The sequence below is a fragment of the Staurois parvus genome, unplaced genomic scaffold (genome assembly GCF_062004578.1).
Source record: "Staurois parvus isolate SC_StPar_1 unplaced genomic scaffold, SC_StPar_1.0 ptg002140l, whole genome shotgun sequence".
Taxonomy (NCBI): domain Eukaryota; kingdom Metazoa; phylum Chordata; class Amphibia; order Anura; family Ranidae; genus Staurois; species Staurois parvus.
In genome coordinates this window covers 1,287,426-1,309,634 of record NW_028319936.1, presented here as the reverse complement: position 1 = coordinate 1,309,634, position 22,209 = coordinate 1,287,426, and the positions used below count along the sequence as shown (strand labels likewise).

The 22,209-nt window shown below is 42.4% G+C and overlaps 1 protein-coding gene across 1 annotated transcript in view; it reads right to left on the bottom strand.

The window, feature by feature from the left end:
* Positions 1 to 3,355: 3,355 nt before the first annotated feature.
* Positions 3,356 to 22,209, bottom strand: part of LOC149432452 (RH-like protein) — an 86,186-nt gene continuing 67,332 nt past the window's right edge. The window contains exons 6-10 of the mRNA XM_089665119.1: positions 19,958 to 20,095; positions 14,575 to 14,705; positions 12,874 to 12,953; positions 8,550 to 8,623; positions 3,356 to 3,495 (exon numbers count right to left, since the gene is read on the bottom strand). Of these exons, the coding sequence (XP_089521245.1) occupies positions 3,469 to 3,495; positions 8,550 to 8,623; positions 12,874 to 12,953; positions 14,575 to 14,705; positions 19,958 to 20,095 (450 nt within the window). The 3' untranslated portion in view covers positions 3,356 to 3,468. The remainder of the gene's footprint in view (positions 3,496 to 8,549; positions 8,624 to 12,873; positions 12,954 to 14,574; positions 14,706 to 19,957; positions 20,096 to 22,209) is intronic.

The following is a 22,209-nucleotide window of genomic DNA, read 5'->3' as shown; positions in this document are numbered from 1 at the left end:
TTCTTTTCATTCTTCTTCTTCTTTTCATTCTTCTTTTCATTCTTCTCATTCTTCTTTTCATTCTTCTTTTCATTCTTCTTCTCATTCTTCTTTTCATTCTTCTTCTTCTTTTCATTCTTCTTTTCATTCTTCTTCTCATGAAGAACAAAAGAAGAATGAGAAGAATGAAAAGAAGAATGAAAAGAAGAAGAATGAAAAGAAGAATGAAAAGAAGAATGAGAAGAAGAATGAAAAGAAGAATGAGAAGAATGAAAAGAAGAATGAGAAGAATGAAAAGAAGAATGAAAAGAAGAAGAAGAAGAAGAATGAAAAGAAGAAGAAGAATGAAAAGAAGAATGAAAAGAAGCAGAAGAATGAAAAGAAGAAGAAGAAGAATGAAAAGAAGAATGAAAAGAAGAAGAAGAATGAAAAGAAGAAGAAGAAGAAGAATGAAAAGAAGAATAAGAAGAATGAAAAGAAGAAGAAGAAGAATGAAAAGAAGAAGAAGAATGAAAAGAAGAAGAAGAAGAATGAAAAGAAGAATGAAAAGAAGAAGAAGAATGAAAAGAAGAATAAGAAGAATGAAAAGAAGAATGAAAAGAAGAATGAAAAGAATGAAAAGATTCTTCTTCTTCTTCTTTTCATTCTTCTTCTTCTTCTTTTCATTCTTCTTTTCATTCTTCTCATTCTTCTTTTCATTCTTCTCATTCTTCTTCTCATTCTTCTTTTCATTCTTCTTCTCATTCTTCTTTTCATTCCTCTTCTTCTTTTCATTCCTCTTCTTCTTTTCATTCTTCTTTTCATTCTTCTTCTCATTCTTCTTTTCATGAAGAAGAAAAGAAGAATGAGAAGAATGAAAAGAAGAATGAAAAGAAGAAGAAGAATGAAAAGAAGAATGAGAAGAATGAAAAGAAGAATGAAAAGAAGAAGTATTCCAGTACAGCAAAAAAGTGTATCTGCAGAGAGCTCCGCTATTTCTGACAGTTCTCTGACAGTTCCAGCGGTTGACAGCGGTTGAAACATTGTATCTATTTATTTCCGAATAAAAACATCTGTATCCTAAATGGAAACAAATAGATACAATGTTTCAACCGCTGTACATGTGAAGGAACTGTCAGAGAACTGTCAGAAATAGCGGAGCTCTCTGCAGGGACACTTTTGCCGGCTGATCGGGAAAAATCCGATTCGCGCACCCGAATTATGCAAATATTCGGATTCGACGCGAATCGAATTTTTCCTGAAATTCGAAACGAATTCCACTTCGCCTGGTTCGATTCGCTCATCTCTAGCATTGAACATAATAAAAGCGTTTGGATTTGAACAGCAGGCAAACATTTAAAATACCAATGAAGTGTATCAACAAATGCAACTACCTGACTGACTTAGGATCTTGCAATCCCCCACACACATGTTGAAGATAAATAAAACACAAACGTTCATCTTAAAATGTGGAAATGGGATGAATGAAAGTGTATCTAAACCCAAGTGCAAAAATGTAATAATGTAATATATCACAGCTTACCAGAGCTTAGGTTTGGTAGATTTTCATCTGGTGATCCTGCAGATAACATGCTTTTTAGGGTGACAACGCTCACTCACCATACTATAGGTATAGAGCAGGGGTCTACAAACTTTTGAAACAAAGGGCCAGTTTACTGTCCTTCAATCTTGAGGGGGGCTGGACTGTGGCCAGTGGGAGTAGAAAATGCCATGGGCTTGGGGCACTAAATGGGGGTAAACAAATTTACATAATTGGTGTCAGTGGGAGGAGTAGTGTCCCATCATTGGTGTCAGGGGGAGGAATAGTGTCCCATCATTGGTGTCGGTGGGAGGAATAGTGCCCCATTGTTAGTGTCAGTGGGAGAAATAGTACCCTGTCTTTGGTGTCAGTGGAAGGGATAGTATCAGTGGAGTGCCCCAAGAGTCAGATAAAAGCAAGCAAGCAAATGTCATGGACTTGGTTTACTAAATGGGGGTAACAAATATACATAATTGGTGTCATGGGGAGGAATGGTGTCCCATCGTTGGTGTCACTGGGGGGAATGGTATCCCATCATTGGTGTCACTAGGAGGAATAGTGCCCCATCGTTGGTGTCACTGGGAGGAATAGTGCCCCATTGTTGGTGCCAGTGGGGGGAATAGTGCCCCATCGTTGGTGTCAGTGTGGGGAATAGTGCCCCATTGATGGTGTCAGTGGAGGGAATAGTGCCCAATTGTTGGTGTCAGTGGAAGTGATAGTGCTTCGTATTAATGGAGTGCCCCAAGGGCCTGATTAAAAGGAACCAAAGGGCCACATCCGGCCCACGTGCAGTAGTTTGGAGACCCCTGGTATAGAGGATCAGTGTTGTCACCCTACAACAGAAGTGTTTGGAACTAAAGAGCACCCCCCCCTTTTATCCCCATAACATAGGGGAAGGTGTTTTATAATTTATAGAGCTATCTGGAAACAAGGTAACTGATAGCAGTCAGCAAAGGCAGAGGGCACAGGAAGTGAAAAGCTCGCTGTCAGGATTGATACATATGTTTTGCACTTATAGAACAGATATAACAAAACATTTCAATTGTATACTTAACAGACCTAAAGGAAGCAAATGGAAGTTCACTGTCATGGTGTACATATACTTCAAGGGCCAGTTCACACTATTGAAACGCAGTCCAGATGCGTTCCGGATGCGTTTCTGCATGCATGTTTTTGACACATTCCAGTGCGTGTTTGAGGAGTATGTGAAGCATTCTAGTGCATTTTTTATGCATTCCAGTTCATTTGTTTCTCCTTTTTCTTCATTTTAAATAGGGACATGTGTGTTCCAGTGCATTTTGGGTGCTTTTTGGTGCATTAATGTGCATTTTTGATGCATTTTACCTCATTCCAGTACAGTTCTGTGCAGAAAAAATGCAGCATGTTCTACTTTTTTTTCAGCAATCGGAACGAACTGGAACTGCAAGCACTGATGTGAACTATGACATTGACAACCATATCACCTACTTTCTGTGCATTTTGGATGCAGAAAAAAAGCAACTGAAACGCATGTAGTGTGAACTGGCTCTAAAACACAAACTCTTCACACTTTACTACAAAGGTATGTGTTTATTAAAGGAAAATGTAATCTTTCTAACTTTCAAACTGACCCTCTGGCTTCAGTGCTATGTTAGTGACCAGGATTGAATATGTACATCAGTTATCCTGGTATTTTGATACCTGATCCAAAACCATTGATGCCAGAGACAGCCTTCATATTCCTCTCAGGGCAGGTTTACTTTAAAATTTTTACAAGACTCTTATCATAATTAGGGCTTCAGTAAAACTGCCACCACCCTTGTACATGGCATGTCAGTGCAAAAAAAAGAATTAAAATAATAGAAGTGGACAAAGGAGAAAATAGAAGAATTGTATTGTATTGTCCATTTTTACACCCAGTGGGATATAGCTAAAGGCTTCAGACACTTCAAACATAAAACATCTCTGTATTCATCTGCTGTCCATAGGTGTTAAAGGTGGTGGTCCACATTAGGAAACTGCAAGCAAAAGAAAAGATACATGTATTATAATAGGAGTATTACATTTATTATTTATTTATTACAGGCACTTATACAGCGCTGTCAATTTATGCAGCACTTTACATATATATTGTACATTCACATCAGTCCCTAACCCTCAAGGGGCGTACAATCTAAGGTCCCTAACCTACATTCATACATACACATACTAGGGCCAGTTTAGACTGGAGCCAATTAACCTACCAGCATGTCTTTGGAGTGTGGATGGAAACCGGAGTACTCGGAGGAGACCCACGCAGGCACAGGGAGAACATGCAAACTCCAGGCAGGTGGTGCGGATTTAAACCAACAACCCTAGTACTGCCAGGTGGAAGTGCTAACCATTTAGCCACTGTGCTGCCTGGTGGCCTATATAGTTTATGCTTATACTGAATACAGATAAACCCTGGGGTGTTACACTTCTCTTATGTACAACATATTCACATTATTCATAGTGTTGAGATGTTTATAACCACTTCGGTCCTACAGCCTTTGCTGTTACACGAGCAGAACTATTGTTTTTGTTTCACCAAATATACGCCGGCCATACACAGGTCGAATTCGGAAAGAATTTTCTTTCGAAAATCTTTTATAAGAATTTTCGTTTGAATTTCGAGCCATTAGTGAGTCACAGAAATGGACGATTTTCGTGTGACCATCAAATTTGAGTGATCGAGCATGTTGGAAATGTTTTGAAAAATGAACGAATTTCGAATCAATGATAGGGGAATCGTGCAGGAAACATAAACGAAAAAGAAATGAGCATGAGCTGTGACCTGGAAAGAAAAGAAAATTCTTGGCCCTGAAAATTCTTTTCTGTAGCAACATGAGATGAAACTGAAGGCTTGGCTGGTTGAATTTCGAAATCAATGGTGGCACCATCGGATTACAAAATGCACAAAATTTCTGATTTTATAAAGAAAATTAGTTCGGAATTCGACCCACGCATGACCTGCATAAGTAGGCTATCCAACATGTTATCCATTTTTGTGAGGTCATATAGGGCTTTGATTAAAATCAGCTGAAGGTTTGCATACACGTTGAGACAATAATACAGCAGTCATTTTACTCAACAAATTCTTTGTTGAACATTCACCCTATGTGTCAGGTCACACTAATGGAAATTTGCCCAAAAGTATAAATTCCAAGACATTTGGGTTCTGGGTGTTCATGGGTGTTCTGGTAGATCGCAAGCTTAATAATGGCATGCAATGCCAAGCTGCGGTTCCTAAAGCGAGCAAAATCCTCCCTTGTATTAAAAGAGGTATAGACTCCAGAGTGAGAGATATCATATTACTCCTGTACAAATCATTAGTAATACTTCATCTGGAATATGCAGTTCAGTTTTGGGCATCAATTCACAAAAAGAACATTGGGGAACTGGAGAAAGTACAGAGAAGGGCAACCAAACTGATAAGAGGCATGGAGGAGCTCAGCTATGAGGAAAAATTAGAGGAACTGAATTTATTCTCTCTTGAGAAGAGGAGATTAAGGGGGATATGACCAACATGTATAAATACATCAGTGGTTCATATAGTGGGAGCTATTCGCCTTGAGGTCATCACAGAGGACAAGGGAGCACTCTAAGTCTGGAGGAAAAGAGATTTAGTGCTGGTCATACCCAGGGGCGGACTGACCATTCAGAAACCCGGGCAATGCCCGAGGGCCCGGAGTCAGTAAGGGGCCACATGAGATGCCCCTGGTACCTTTCATAGGCTTTTTGGGTGTGGTTTAAGTGTGGGCAAGCACACAGGGGCCCCATGATCCCCTATTGCCCGGGGGCCCCATGAGTTGTCAGTCCTCCCCTAGTCATACCTGTTTGAAATTGTACCTAATGAATGTGAATGCCAGTGTCTTAACATGTGCGATTTGCTGCAGCACGATTTCTAAAGTAGTTCTTACATTAATTTTTCTGCAGATTTGTTGCGACTTCACATACATAGAATACAATGGAAATCGCACTGCAAATTGCAGGAAAATGCTGAAAATCTTGATAAGTAGCATAAAGTCTTCATAAATTGCACCTGAAATCATAAACCACACTCTCTGTATTTGAAGGTTAAATCTCTTTTCCTCCAGATGTAAAAAGGTTTTTTCACGGTAAGGCCCCTTTCACACGAACGGACTGATGGTGTCTGACACCCGCCGGCATCTGATCCTGTACACCAAAAACAGACGGATGGGGATTCATTCCCCATCCATCCAGGGGATCATGTCAGATGACAATCGGGTGGAAACGGACAGGCGGTCTGTTTCCATCCGACCATCCCATTGAAATCAGCGGGAAGTGTCTGCAGCGATCCCCTGCTCAGTGGGGATCAGCGGAGAGATCCCCGCTAAGCAGGCAGATCACACTGATGGATCCGCCCTGCCTGAAAGGGGCCTAAGAGCTGTGAAAATGGGGAATAGATTCCCTCAAGAGTTGGTTCTGGCCAGCTCAGTGGATTGCTTTAACCACATGCTGCCCAGCCACTGTATAAATACGGTGGCAGGGCGGCACGGCTGGGCAAAACCACGTTTTAAAACAGGCAGGGGGCGCACGCGAGGCGCGCCGCCGCCCTACCTGTCCCGCCGATCACAGCCATGGATGTCAGTCGCCGGGTCACAGCCGGTCCTTACCGGCTATGTCCTGGCAATCAGCGGCAACCCCTGACAGAGAGCACAGCTGCAGTAGCTGTGCTTTCTGTCAGTTCCCTGACAGCTCAAGGACAAGCTGATCAGGACAAAAGAGTTTCTCTCTCCCGATCAGTGGTGTCCTGTGCAGTACACACCCCTGCCCCCTAGTAAAACACTCCCCTCACACAGTTAACCCTTTCCCAGTGCCATTAGTACAGTGTCAGTGTTTTTTTTTTTGCACTGATCACTGTATTGATGTCACTGGGGATGTCAGTGACCCCAAGTCAGTACCCCCCAATGTCAAAATGTCCGCCGCAGTCCCGCCATAAGTCGCTGATCACCGCCATAAGTCACTGATCACCGCCATAAGTCGCTGATCGCCGCCATTATTAGTATAAAAAAACCTAAAAATCCCAGTATCTTTCCCGCCATTTGTAAACGCTATTACTTTCACGTAAACCAATTAATTTACATGTATTGGGTTTTTTTTTTTAGCAAAGACATGTTGCAGAATGCATTTTGCCAGAAATTTATGACTAAATTTGATTTTTAAATTTTTTTTTACTGAACATGTTTTATAGCAAAAAGTCCAAAATATTGTTTTTTTTCCTCAAAATTGTCAGCCTTTTTTTTAATAAAAAAAAGAAAACCGCGTAGGCGATCAAATACCACCGAAAGAAAGCTCAATTTGTAGGAAAAAAAAGGATGTAAATTTCATTTATGTACCGTATTGCATGACCGCACAATTGTCCGTTAAACTAGCGCAGCGCTGTATAGCAAAAAAATGGCGTAAATTGCAGTATCTATACCATAGTTTGTAGACGCTATAACTGTCACACAAAGCAATCAACATACACTTACTGGGATTTTTTTTACCAAAAACATGTAGCAGAATACATTTTGGCCTAAATTTATAACCAACTTTGAGTTTACTATACATTTTTTATAGCTGAAAGTAAAAAATATTGTTTTTATTCATATAGCGTTCTTCATATATGTTTATAGCGTGAAAAATAAAAAGCGCACAGGTGATCAAATACCACAGAAAGAAAGCTCTATTTGTGTGAAAAAAAGGACGTAAATTTCGTTTGGGTGCAGTATTGCATGACCGCGCAATTATCAGTTGAATTAGTGCAGTGCCGAGTAGCAAAAAGAGGCCTGGTCATTAAGGGGGGTAAATCCTCTGGAGGTCAAGTGGTTAAAAAAGGCCTGGATTCTTTCTTAGATACACAGAATATAACTGGATACTAACATTTATAGGTAAAGTTGATCAAGGGAATATCCTTTCGCATCAGGAAGACATTTTTTCCCCTGCAGGAGCAAATTGCATCATGCTTTGCTGGGGTTTTTGCCTTCCTTTTGGATCAACTGTGGGTATAGGAATATAACATTTATTTATTTATTATTTATTTATGGTTGAACTAGATGGACTTTTGTCTTTTTTCAGCCAGACTAATTATGTAACTAAGTAACTATTTAGTATCATCTGTTTTTCAATAGGAACAAGTTTTATTGCAACATTCACCAAAAAGGTGATTGTTACATTCTCTGCTCATTCACTTAACATCCCCTCAAATTATTGCTGCTTAGTTTCCTTAAAGCAAGCCATAGATGATACAATTTTCTTTCCTGCAACTGCTTTTCTCCTAATCTAGCTCTCTGAGTCCCTTATGCAGCTGAGAACATAAATAATAAAATATAAATGTATAAATAATAAAAGTGAAAAAAAGTATTTATATTTTTTTTTAAATATTATTAAACAAACATTTTCCCTTTCATTTCTATTTTAAACTGTGAATGTGTTGTTTTACGAGGTAGTGGTTCACATATATTTAAATTTTCCTCAATTAGCTGTATTTTAATTAAACTTCGGAGATTCAGTTTCTACATAAAGTCCTTCCAAAGCATTTTCCTTATTCATTTTACAGTATTCACTTTTGTGCAGCAATATTTTGGAGATGAAATGTGCAAGTGAATCTGGAACTAAGGGGGAACAGTAAGCTCTATTTTACTTCTGTAATTTCCATTTTAGAATAGCTTTTAATTACATTGTAGGAATCATACATGCAGAGTTCCCGAAAATTCCTAGGAGTTCCAAATTTCCTCTCATAACTGTATTTGTTTCTACCTGTATAAGTGTCCTTCTGCAACATACACATTATGCAGTCCTTAAAGTATTTATGATGTAGGTTATTATGCCTAGTGATGGATATTCTTTGATATGTAGTTAAGTATATGAGGACAGCAGATGGACAAATGGCCTTTGAGTTAGATATGCCTGTTTTTCAGGAAGTAACAAGCACAGATAATGGAAGCTAAGCCTACTTTCTCCCTTTCAAACACTTTACATAGCAAGCTGCAATATCAGGCAATTATGATTTAATGGCACTATTGTAACAGTATGGTAAATATCTTACCTCCCAGTATGGCTGATCATGAAAAAAATGCCATTCTTTAGGGGGCTTGAGAAGTTTACATTTCAGCAAGAAACCTAATAAAGAAGAAGTGAGGGATAGACTGAATTATTATCAGTACTGGCAATTAGAAGCAAAGTTATATAAGTTGCACAATTCAGTGGAGATAATTGTTAAAAATATATTAAAAACTAAAGTATACCAAGGTGAGCTTTCATATGATACGTGTGGAGAGCACACCCGGAATCTTAAAGTGGTTGGAAAGGCTCAAGGTTTTTTACCTTCATGCATTCTATTCATGAAGGTAAAAAACCTTCTGTGTGCAGCAGCATCCCCAGTCACCCCTAAAACTTACCTGAGCCCAATCTCAATCCAGCGATGTGCACAAGAGCCTTGGCTTTCTCGGATCTCCCCCTCCTCATTTGCTGAGACAACAGCGGTAGCTTTTGCTCCCACTACTGTCAATCATAACCAGAGAGACAATAAGGAAAAAGTGGGGGCTGGGGCCAAACTGCGCTCCATGTGTGAATGGACACACAGAGCAGCGGCTCAGAAGCAAGCATGCTCGGATGCCCCCATAGCAAACTGCTTGCTATGGGGGCACTAGGCAGGAGAGAGTTGCTTGGAGTACCAGCGGGGGACCTGAAAAGAGGAGGATCAGGGCTGCTCTGTGCAAAACCACTACACAGAGCAGATAATTATGACACATTTGTTATTTTAAATAAAACAAACTGAACCTTAAGGGCTTGTTCACACCATACGTGCATGACAACTGATGAAAACTGGCACGCAGACTCCACTTACAGAGACATCAGTTTACATCAGTTTTCATGTAAGCCCCAATGAGTTTTATACATGTTGCAGTTCCGAAGTGGCCTCTGCTGTGGCAGATGCCCCGGTGCATTTGTTTGTGCAGATTTGCTTACTGGGAGCCCCTATCTCGGGAATACAGACCGAAGCTATGAAGCTAATTCACACCATCTGTGTCTTAAACCTATGGGCCATTTCCCTTCATGGGAAGTCACCTACAGTGCCATTGGCCTCAGTTCTACGTAGAGTCGATGTGGTGATGCTCATGAAATGTATTCATTATACGCTACTGGATAGGATGCACTTATTCGACAGAAAATGGGATGTTTGGAAAACTCATAGACATTTATTGTCTGACTGATAAATATACATAATGTAATTGATAGTTTTCCTGTGTTGGTAGCCTTATTGCTCTGCCTACCTTCCTGCCTGCCTTGTTCATGTACTTACTTTTTATGTCTTACATGATTGTACTTTATTTGGATGATTACTACATATGTGCCTTTTTTATGTTGTATCCTATACTTTATGCTGTTATGCTGTTTTAGTAGTTTATTCCTTAATCAAAAAAAAGTTTTAAAAAAAAAAAAAAAAAGAATTTGCTGTTCTGTAGTGGCCTGTTCTGACTGTATTGGTGGATCAGGTAATTGTGCCCAAAGCAGATCTCCTTGCAAAAAAAACAGGCTATTACTGCCACCAGCCTTTTTGTTGTTGGATGCAGTCTACAGTATTCAGGTTCCCAATGTTAACTGTTTTTGGGAAATCTTTTTTGCGTGCTACTTGTTTGTTGGGACAATTACCTGGAGGCAGTGGAAGGCTCTAGTGCTAAGGGAATGGACAGATATCCATCTAGATGTCTAGCCTTATCTTCGAAAGTCTTCCACTTGGGCTGTATGCTTGTAGGCAGGTGCCTACTTTATATTGTGTTTTTCCTGACAAGTTATCACTGTGATTTGTACCTTTAAATATTGGACTGATGCATACGGGGTTAATGTAATATTGTGACATGTCTTCTCCTGTATGTGTGAGTCTTTGCAAAAGACTATATATTCAAGGAATACTGGCCTTGTGGTGGAGTCTGATGTGGGAACAGTACGGTGAGGACATGTGCACAATGTAATATGTTTTTCTGGCAATGTACCATTTGAATGGAATCCATTAGTGAGGGAATCCACGTGTATGGAATTCGTTAGCTTTAAGTTATGGGCAGCATCGCTAAGGACAGCACAGCAAAATCATGCACACCTCATTGTAATGTAGTGTCTGGAAATGTGTTAAAAGAGAAGAAATGGAAAATAACCATTTACACTTACCTAGATGGCTCTACTCCAAGAATTGAGCGATCAAATACCACAGATCATTCAGTTCTTAAATCTGTTCTGAGCAGAGAGCCATGACTGTCAGTCACCACTCTATGCTCTGCCCCTCCAGTGCTCACTGGAGCACTGGACTGTGGCTAGCTTAAGCTTTCAGTGGCCCTTGAGAGGCTGTGCCAGCTACTGGTCAGCAGGGGCGGACTGACCATTGGGGAACTCGGGCACTGCCCAAGGGCCCGGGGTCAGTAGGGGGCCCCATGAGATGTCCCTGGTACCTTTCATAGACTTTTTTGGGTGTGGTTTGAGTGTGGGGCCCCATGATCCCCTATTGCCCGGGGGCCCCATGAGTTGTCAGTCCACCCCTGCTGGTCAGGCATGTGGGTGGATACTGACATTACTCTCAGGGTTGTCGGGATCTCTGCAGACCCTGAACGGGCTCTGTGACATCAGCCGACAGTGGACTTTAGCCAGCTGTCAGCTGAATCTGGGTCACAGGAGTACAGAACTAAGGGACAAAGAGTAAAGCCATGGTTAAACTTCTGTGTTGTAGAGTCAAGAGTATGTAACAAGTTGTCTCTTAATTTTGTGAAGAGTGTAAAAGAAGGAAAAGCAGCCATCTGACAGATGAATCGGTGCTGGTGGCTAATTACGGGGCTTCTGGTAGGGAGGGGACAGTTTAGTGTGATATAGAGCACCCCTATAGACCAAGCCTGGAGCGGGGGCGGACTGACCATTTGGAAATTCGGGCACTGCCCGAGGGCCCGGGGTCAGTAGGGGGCCCCATGAGATGCCCCTGGTACCTTTTCCATAGGTTTTTTTGAGTTTGGGCAAGGACACAGGGGCCCCATGATCCCCTATTGCCCGGGGGCCCCATGAGTTGTCAGTCCGCCCCTGGCCTGGAGGCCACGATGTGCAAGGCCTTGCGATCCAAAGTATGGGAGCTTTTCTCTGTGTCTTTGGGCAGAATATATTGCAACATGATGATACAAGAACAAGCCGGTGGAGTTAGTGTGTGTTCTGCACTATTTCCTGAAATGACTTTGTAGTTGTATTATGGAGCAGGTAAGAACAGGCGTAGCCATTAGCTAAAGAATACAGCTCTGTCCTTCTGTAAGTGTGTGGGCTCTTGGCCTGAGGATGTCACCAACCCATATTGAACTAAGTCTATAGTGAATGTTATGGCTGGTTATACACTGGCGGCAGCCTCTAGGGGGCGACACGCTTCCACGCTTGTTATTTATTTCTTTATGGTTATATGTATAATCATTATTATATAATTAGAAAAGTTTTTTGTTTTCTTTACCTAATGACTACATACGCAATTCTAATTTTTTGGGTTGAATATGTGAAATTACTGTATTTGCTGATTGCTCAGGAGTAACTGTAACATAATTATTTCTTGTATTTATTGCAAATAATGTATCATTGGTATTATTCTTTATTATAGTTGATCAAAATGTATTATTTTCTGATAAATATTTTCACTGATTTCTTCTTATTATCGGTGGATAATAATGTGATTTAAGTAGAACTAGAGCAATAAATAGAACAAAAAGAAATTGTCCATTAAAGAATAAAATAACAAAGCCAGCTTTTCCTGCAATATTTACCATCAATCTAGAGATTTCCCCCACAGTACCTTTTGTCATTCAACCCATGTGCTCTAAGCTCAGGTTATTCTGAACCTGACCCAGTTGTGAATGGACTGTGAAAAAAGAAGCAGCACAGTGATGAGCTCATCTCTGTCACTTTGATTTCCCTTCCTTTCAGCAGCATTCTTGTCATCTGAACTGACCTGCTCCTTGTACTATCTCTTCCAGTCAAACTCCAGCCCTGCGGTACAGTGACTGCAAAAGGCCAATACTAGATCAAGTTCAGGTTCTGACACTGCTTGCATTTCAAACTGTTTTATACTTTGTACACATATTATGTATGTAATTTTAACCATAAATATATTTTAGAACGTAAAGTCTTTTAGACCCAACTGCTTTGGACACCAGGCCACACAGGCCAGGCTAGTCAGAGTATTTTAACCAGCGTGGCAGGGGATCCATTGCTAACTACTTTTTTTACTATAACCTTCAGCACTTTGTGGGATATTATGTGTTTCCAAACAAGGCACCTAAAACCAATTTTACATGTAAGAAACAATTTAAAATTCCATTTCAGCATTAGGTGTCTGTACCAATACTTGTACTGACCTGTTAGAAGTCCACCAACCAGACTAAATGTCAGCGTTAGGAGTATGCAGCCTACACCAACCAATGCTTGGTAAATGGGACTATGAAGAATATAAAACAGACCCATATTAAATGTAATGCAGAACAGGCAAGATATATCACTTTCTGTGAGAAAAGACTGAACACAACTACAAACTTCCATTGGCATAAACATCGTTTGGCATATTTACTAATGTTATATATTAAACTATTTAAAATTAAAAAAAAAAAGTGTCTAGAACATTTGTCCAAAAATACACTGCTCAAAAAAATTAAAGGAACACTTTTTGATCAGAGTACAGCATCAAGTCAATTGAACTCCTGAGATATTGATCCGGTCAGTTAAGTAGCAGAGGGGGCTGGTAATCAGTTTCAGCTGCTTTGGTGTTAATGAAATTAATAACAGGTGCACTAGATGGGCAACAATGATACAACCTCCAAAACTGGAATGGTTTTACAGGTAAAGGCCACTGACATTTTTTTCCCTGCTCATCTTTTCTGACTATTTTTCACTAGGTTTGCATTTGGCTAGGGTCAGTGTCACTACTGGTAGCATGAGGAGATACCTGGACCCTACAGAGGTTGCACCAGAGGTAGTCCAACTCTTCAGGATGGCACATCAATACATGCCATTGCCAGAAGGTTTGCTGTGTCTTCCAGCACAGTCTCAAGAGTATGGAGGAGATTCCAGGAGACAGGCAGTTACTCATGAAGAGCTGGACAGGGCTGTAGAAGGTCCTTAAACCATCAGCAGGACCGGTATCTGCTCCTTTGTGCAAGGAGGAACAGGATGAGCACTGCCAGAGCCCTACAAAATTACCTCCAGCAGGCCACGTGTGAGAATTTCTCTAACCAAACAATCAGAAACAGACTTCATGAGGGTGGCCTGAGGGCCCGATGTTCTCTATTGGTCCCTGTGCTCACTGCCTGCCACCATAGAGTTCGATTGGCATTTGCCAATGAATACCAGAATTGGCAGGTCCACCACTGGCGCCCTGTGCTTTCTACATATGAGAGCAGGTTCACCCTGAGCACGTGACAGACGTGAAAGGGACTGGAGAAGCCGTGGAGAACGTTATGCTGCCTGTAACATCATTCAGCATGACTGTTTTGGTGGTGGATCAGTAATGGTCTGGGGTGGCATATTTATGGAGGGATGCACAGACCTCTACATGCTAAACAATGGAACCCTGACCCTGAAATTCTTGGACCCATTGTCAGACTCTACGTTGGTGCAGTGGGTCCTGGGTTCCTCCTGGGGCATGACAATGCCTGGTCTCCTGTGGCGAGAGTTTGCAGGTAGTTCCTGGCAAATGAAGGGATTGATACCATACAAACTACTGAGTACCATTTTGAGTTGCTGCAATGAAATTTCAGCAAATTTCAGCAAAATGGACTAGCCTGCTGCATACTTTTTTCACTTTGATTTTCTGGGGATCTTTGAATTCAGTCCTCTGTAGGTTGATAATTTTCATTTCCATCAAACGATGTGGCATCCTTACATTCCTAACATATTACCCAGTCCATATCAGTATAGATATCCAGCATTATATTTTTCCGTATTGAGATCTGATGTGTTTTCAAAGTGTTCCTTTAATTTTTTGAGCAGTGTATATAGACAGAAACTGTAACACAAAAATGAAAATAGTTTAGAAACAGCTGTACTAGAAATCTTTTACTCACAGTTCAAATCTTCCATAGTCTGCCACAAGGATGATAAGTGCATAGGTCAATGCTCCAAGAAGACCAGGCAACCCAAAAGTGTAATTAACACCACATGTGTCATGCACCAATGTAACTACTTTCAGAGTGTCCTGAAAATTAAGAAATACAGTAGCTTTGGTAAGGTGACAATATAAAGAGAGGTATAGTTGTCCATAATGAAAAATATAATTCAAGTATGTTATTCAGTTTCATATTTAAATAGATTATTCAACTCAATAATATACAGAATACAATACATTGTTCGTCTTTCAACCTTTTAGTTAAATAGAAGGTTACAAAGCAAAGGGGCTCCACAACTGTATAGCACAGGGGCGGACTGACCATTTGGGTACCCTGGCACTGCCCGAGGGCCCAGGGTCATTAGGGGGCCCCATGAGATGCCCTTAGTAGTTTTCATGGGCTTTTTTGGGTGTGGTTTGAGTGTGGGTGAGGACATAGGGGCCCCATGATCCCCTATTGCCTGGGGGCCCCATGAGTTTTCAGTCCGCCCCTGGTATTGCACACACCCTTCAGTGTCACACAAAGCTTGGTTGCAGCCCAGATCAGCCATATTAGTTCCTATAATACCCAAGCTTTCTAGTGTGAAGCAACACGTAAGCAACAGTGTTAAATTTGATGTCAAATTTCAATTCAGTTTTAGTTACCGTATTTGCCGGCGTATAAGATGACTGGGTGTATAAGACGACCCCCTACTTTTCCTGTTAAAATATAGGGTTTGGGCTATACTCGCCGTATAAGACTACCCCTCTTCCAACGCACACCAAAAATTGAATAAACATCAGATTTGATTTCAATATGGTATGGTATTCCAATGATGGGGCACGCTTCCTCACTCTGACACCAATGATGGGGCACTATTCCTCCCACTGAAACCAATGATGGGGCACTATTCCACCCATTGACACCAATGATGGTGCTCCATTAGTGTCAGTGTGTGAGGAATAGTGTCCCATCATTAGTGTCAGTGGGAGGAATAGTGCCCCATCGGTGTCAGTGGGAGGAATAGTGCCCCATCATTGGTGTCCGTGGGAGGAATAGTGCCCCATCGGTGTCAGTGGGAGGAATAGTGCCCCATCATTTGTGTCAAAGCAACGAATCATGCCCCATCATTGGTGTCAGTGGCAGGAATAGCACCCCATCATTGGTATCCGTGGGAGGAATAGCGCCCCATCATTGGTGTCAGTGGGAGGAATCCTGCCCCATCATTGGTGTCAGAGCAACGAATCGTGCCCCATCATTGGTGTCAGTGGGAGGAATAGCACCCCATCATTGGTATCAGTGGGAAGAATCGTGCCCCATCATTGGTGTCAGTGGGAGGAATAGCGCCCGATCATTGGTGTCAGTGGGAGGAATAGCGCCCCATCATTGGTGTCAGTGGAAGGAATAGCGCCCCATCATTGGTGTCAGTGGAAGGAATAGCGCCCCATCATTGGTGTCAGTGGGAGGAATAGCGCCCCATCATTGGTGTCAGTGGGAGGAATAGCACCCCATCATTGGTGTCAGTGGGAGGAATAGTGCCTCATCATTGGTATCAGTGGAAGGAATAGTGTCCCAACATTGGTGTCAGTGGGAGTAATAGTGCCCCATCATTGGTGTCAGTGGGAGGAATAGTGTCCCAACATTGGTGTCAGTGGGAGGAATAGTGCCCCATCATTGGTGTCAGTAGGAGGAATAGTGTCCCAACATTGGTGTCAGTGGGAGGAATAGTACTCCGTCAGTGGGGAGAGGAATAGCGCCCCATCGTTGGTGTCAGTGGGGGGAGGAATAGTGCCCCATTGTTGGTGTCAGTGGGAGGAATAGTGCCCCATCATTGGTGTCAGTGGGAGGAATAGTGCCCCATCATTAGTATCAGTGACACCAATGATGGGGCACTATTCCTCCCACTGACACCAATGACACTTGCTGACTCCTGTTCTAGTATGGTACTGCTGCAGCCAGCATATGTGGTTGCAGCAGCACCTCTGCACTGCACACTTACCCTCACTCGATGTGTGCACCTGTGTGCCTTTCCTGAGCTACAGTTCTGGCGGCCAATCACCGGTGAGGAGGCGGAGCCGAGCGGCAGGAGTGAGGGAGTGGCCGGAGTGACTGAAGGAGCAGCGCCTCCTGGATGGATCATCGTGGGAGCCAGGTAAGAGACTGCAGCCCTCTGCCCACCCCTGTACTTGGTGTCCCTTCCGTTGGAAGGGGCGGACGGCGGCAGCACCGCGCCGCCCCCCTAAAAAGTGCCCCCTGACGTGTACCGGCGTATAAGACGACCCCCAACTTTTGAGAAGATTTTCAAGGGTCAAAAAGTCGTCTTATACGCCGGAAAATACAGTATAGTCTTTTGGCTAAAATGCCATTTTAGTATTAGTCATATTTTAGTCATCTGAATTGTTTTAGTCATATTTTAGTCGACTAAAATCTAATGGGTTTAGTTCAATTGTAATGCATTATTTAATGTTACTAAACCCACAACAGAAAAATCAGTCTGTATGTGCAGTAAAGCATGCTGGTTATACTCACTGCTGAACCTAAGGGGTTAATCCTCCACATTGCGTAAAAAAGCCGTTTGATCCTGTCTTCTCTTTTCCTTCCCTTCTTCTACTGTCCCCATTCCATCTGCTGATAGTACAGAGCCCCAGGAGGCCCTCTGCACATGTTCAGTTTGGTGTGTATTGTTAGAGATTTGTTTTTTTGTTTTTATTTTGGAAGGGTGCTTGTGATCAGCACAGGGCCAATCAGCATTGTCCAGACAGAAGGTCAGGGGTCATGCAGCCTCATAGGACAGTCAGAGAAGAAAGAAAACTCCTCCTCCGAGATTAACTAGTGCTCAGCTGAAAGCTGATAGAAGTCACAAGACTGTTCTATATACTGCTGATGAGAAAAGGTATTTAGCAGTTTATATTTACTAAAATAATTGCATTTCCATAGGACAGGATTAGATCAGGTTCAGGACAATATTAAATAAGGTTCAGGACAGGGTTAGATCAGGTTCAGTACAGGTTTAGATCAGGTTGAGGACAGGTTTAGAACAGATTCAGAACAGGATTAGAGCAGGTTCAGAACAGGTGTAGATCAGGTTCAGAACAGGTTTAGATGCAGAACAGGACAGAATATTGCTACATGAAACAGTTTTGTGAAGAGGAGTGGTCCAAAATTACTCCAGATAGTTGTGCAGGTCTGATCTGCAACTACAGGAAACATTTGGTTTTTCCTCCCTGCACTGTGAATGTTTACATGTTATGTGCAATTAAACCATGGCAACATCTAATGTTTGTATAGTATTATGTTCAGCAGACTGTGTTCTTCTATTGTTGTGACTTAGATGACGTTCAGAGCACATTTTATGCCCAATTCATGCAAAACTCCATGTAATCCCAAGGGGTTCACATACTTTTTCTTGCAACTGTACCTATTCTCCTGGACCTCTTTGCTGCCCTTGATACAGTAGACCACCCCCTCCTCCTCATAAACTTCACTCTTTTGGTCTCTGTGACTGTACTCGTCACTGGTTCTCAACCCACCTATCCCATGTCTCCTTTGGCTTTCCTTACAATTTTACTTACTCCTATTCCTTTCTCTTTTCGGGTCACTCAGGGTTCTGTTCATGGACCTCTTCTATCCTCGATCTATACTTCCTTCCTGTGTCGGTCTCCACACACATCACTAATTTCCTAACAAACATATCAGTCTGGATGTCTCATTACTTTCTCAAACTCAGTCTATCCAAAACTGAGCTAATAATATTTCCTCCCCCTTTTCCCTGACTTCTCTGGCAAAATCGATGGTACAACTATCAACCCATCCCCGCATGCCAAGGTGCTAGATGTAATTCTGGACTCTGAACTATCCTTACAGGCCCACATCCAATCACTGTCCAAAGCTTGCCACCTTAACCTATGCAACGCTTCCAAAATACGCCCCTTCCTAACCAATAACACAACAAAGCTCTGAATTCACTCCCTGGTCATCTCTCGCCTCGACTACTGCAACTTCCTCCTCATTGGCTTACCTTTACATAGGCTATCCCCCCTCCAGTCCATCATGAACACTGCTTGCCAGACTCATCACCTCAGTGTCTGCTACTCCTCTCTGCTGATCCATCCACTGGCTTCCGCTCATTCAAAGAATTAATTAAATATCTCAACAACTCAACACCTCCCTCATCCCCGATGCATCACTAACCTAGTCTCAAAATACCAACCTAATCATTCTTTTAGTTCCTCCCAAGACCTCCTGCTCTCTAGTTCCCTTGTCACCTCCTCCCATGCTCGCCTCCAGGACTTCTCCCATCCTATGGAACTCTCTACCCCAATCTATTTGACTATCTCCTACTCTGTCTACTTAGGGAGGCATATCTTGTCCCCTCCTAACAACTGTACTTTTATTTTCTCCATCAGCTCATCCCCCACAGTTATTACCATTTGTATCTCTTGACCCTCCCTTCTAGATTGTAAGCTCTAGTGAGCAAAGACCTCTGATTCCTACTGTATTGAATTGTATTGTATTTGTACTGTCTGCCCTCATGTTGTAAAGCACTGCATAAACTGTTGGCTCTGTATAAATCCTATATAGTATTAATTATCATCATCGTCATCATCATCAATGAGAGCCTCCATAATTTCTCATGAAAAGTTTCCTTTAAACTTGGCCATAATTGACCTGTGCTATACTAGAGCATTAGAGCTCACAACTCAACAAGCCTTGTGGTGTGACTGCACTCATTCAGCTTTTACATGACTTCCTTTTTATGACAATGATTTAAAGTGATACTAAACCCAGGACCCTGCATTCACTATATCTGGTCTCCCACAGTACACACACATGGAAATGCAATTATTTTAGTAAATATAAACAAAATACCTTTTCTCATCAGCATTTAGAGCAGTCTTGTGACTTCAGCAGAGCACTGGTGAAAGCTTGTAGGAGGAGTTTTCTTTCTGCTCTAGGAGTTTGTGAAACCTCTGACCTTCTGTCTGGACAGTGCTGCTTTGCCCTGTGCTGATCACATGCACTCTCCCAAGAAAAAAAAATCCTCTCTAGCAATACACACCAAACTGAGCATGTGCATGTGCCTACGGATTCAGTCTTTATCAGGTGGTCATTACAACAAGAGGAGGGGCAGAGAAGGATCAAACAGCCTTTTCACACAATGCAGAGGATTAACCCCTTAGGTTTTACAGTGACTATAACAATTATGCTTTACTGCATATACAGACTGATTTTACTGTTGTGGGTGTAGTAACACTTTAAGATGGCTCAATGCTTTGTTTCAAGATTTAGAATACTGACTGTGCCTATTATGGACAGGGTTTTGTTGTATGAAATTATTGGTGTTATCTCTATATTTGCTTACCTGGAGGTATGTTAGTCCTGCTGTGGAAATAAGTCCAGCTAGTAGACCTAGGGTCATTGTAATCCATGGATACTGAACCATGTACGCTGAAAATCCAACTGCGACTCCACCAGCCAACATAGCATTGCGGATCTGGATCTGATAATGCAGTAAATTAATAAAGATCAGGAAGACAATTTCCTTTGGGAGGTAACAGAGATTTTATCTACAGTATATGTGATGCAGTGTAATTAAAATTGTTACATTTTACTACTTGAATTAATGTTTATCATCATAGCTACATTCTAACTTTTCTATATGAAAAACATATTTATACTGCCTTGGAAACTGAAACCTCTTCTCTGAAATGTTTTCTTATAGCACTGATATCTTCATTGCTTAGGGCCAGCAGAGCAGTTTGTTTTTAGCCTAGGTTCATGCTACTGCGGTGCGGGAAACACAATTGCACTGTCCTTGTGATCTGCTGCAAGTGTCAATACAAAGTTAACAACACCCCAAGTGCAGTGTGATTGCCTGCACTGGATCAAGTGGTACAAAACGACCATGGTTGTGTTGCAGCTCCAAAAGAGGTGCATTCACATTTTTGGTGTGATGCGGTGCAATTTGAGCCCATTCAAAATGAATGGGCTCCAATTGCATCTCACTGAATCGCATGTGAATTGCACAGGAATGTAGTTGTACAGTGTGAACTGAGACTTAGTGTGTTTTAACCAGTTCCCAACCGCGTGATAGCTGAAGGACGGCTACAGCGCAGTTGTGTAATCCTGGGACGACGTCCATGGACTTCATTCCAGAACATGTGCCCCCCAGCGGCGTGCACCTGGTGCCACCGGTGATCATTGTGTCCTTCGGACACAGCTGATCAAGTGATATGGTAAACAGCCAATCACGGTGGCCTTTTACCATGTCCAGGGGTGGACTGACAACTCATGGGGCCCCCAGGCAATAGGGGATCATGGGGCCCCTGTGACCTTGCCCAAACTCAAAAAAGCCTATGACAAAGGTACCAGGGGCATCTCATGGGGCCCCCTACTGACCCCGGGCAGTGCCGAGTTTCCAAATGGTCAGTCTGCCCTGACCACATCATCAGCTGTGTCTAATGACACAGCAGATCACCGGGTAAATACAGTTGCCAGTTATCGGCTGCACTTTCCTCACGCTGTCACAGCATGAGGAAAGTACTGCCAAGAACCAGCAATTGTCAGCGAAGGGATTGGCACTGATCATCAGGGCACTGATGATCAGTGCCCTGATGATCAGTGCCACCCACCTGTGCCCTGCAGTGCCACCCGCCTGTGCCCAGCAGTGCCACCCACCTGTGCCCTGCAGTGCCAACCAGCAGTGCCACCCACCTGTGCCCTGCAGTGCCACCCACCTGTGCTACCCACCTGTGCCCTGCAGTGCCATCCACTTGTGCCCTGCAGTGCCACCCACCTGTGCCCTGCAGTGCCACCCACCTGTGCCCTGCAGTGCCACCTATCAGTGCCACCCATCAGTGCCCATCAGTGCCGCCTATCAGTGTCCAGCAGTGCCACCCATCAATGCAGCATCATCAGTGCTGTCCATCAGTGCCACCTATCAGCGCAGCATCATCAGTGCCCCCTATCAATGCTCCCTATCAGTGCCTCCTGTCAGTGCCCATCAGTGCTGCCTATCCATGCCACCTCATCAGTGCCCATCAGTGCTGCCATCAGTGCCAATCAGTGCTGCCTATCAGTGCCCATCAGTGCAGCCTCATCAAATTACCTGTTTGCAAAATTTTACAATAGAAGTAAAGAAAAACTTAAAAAAAATGTTTTTTTAGCTCTTTTTTTTGTTTATAGTGCAAAAAGAAAACCCCCAGTGGCAAGTAAATACCACTAAAAGAAATCTCTATTTGTGTGAAAAAAATAATAAAAAATTCATATGGGTGCAATGTTGCATCACCTCGCAATTGTCGTTCAAAATGAAACAGAGCTGAAAGCTAAAAATTGGACTGGGCAAGAATGGGGTATAAGTGCCCAGTAGGCAAGTGGTTAAAATGGGTTTTCCTGTGTTTGTGGAGCAGCACGATTCATTTGAATTTGATGCTTTCTTCTCCACCAACAAGCCAAAGTAGCTCCTGTACCTTTTTTTGAAGTCTAGCTTGGCATGTTTTTGGAATATGCGGTTTTGATCATTTGGTACCACGACAAAACGCCTGTTTCCTTTGCGCTCTTGGTGTGCTATTAACAATAATTGCACCCAAATGTGCATTGCATGTTTTTCAGCAA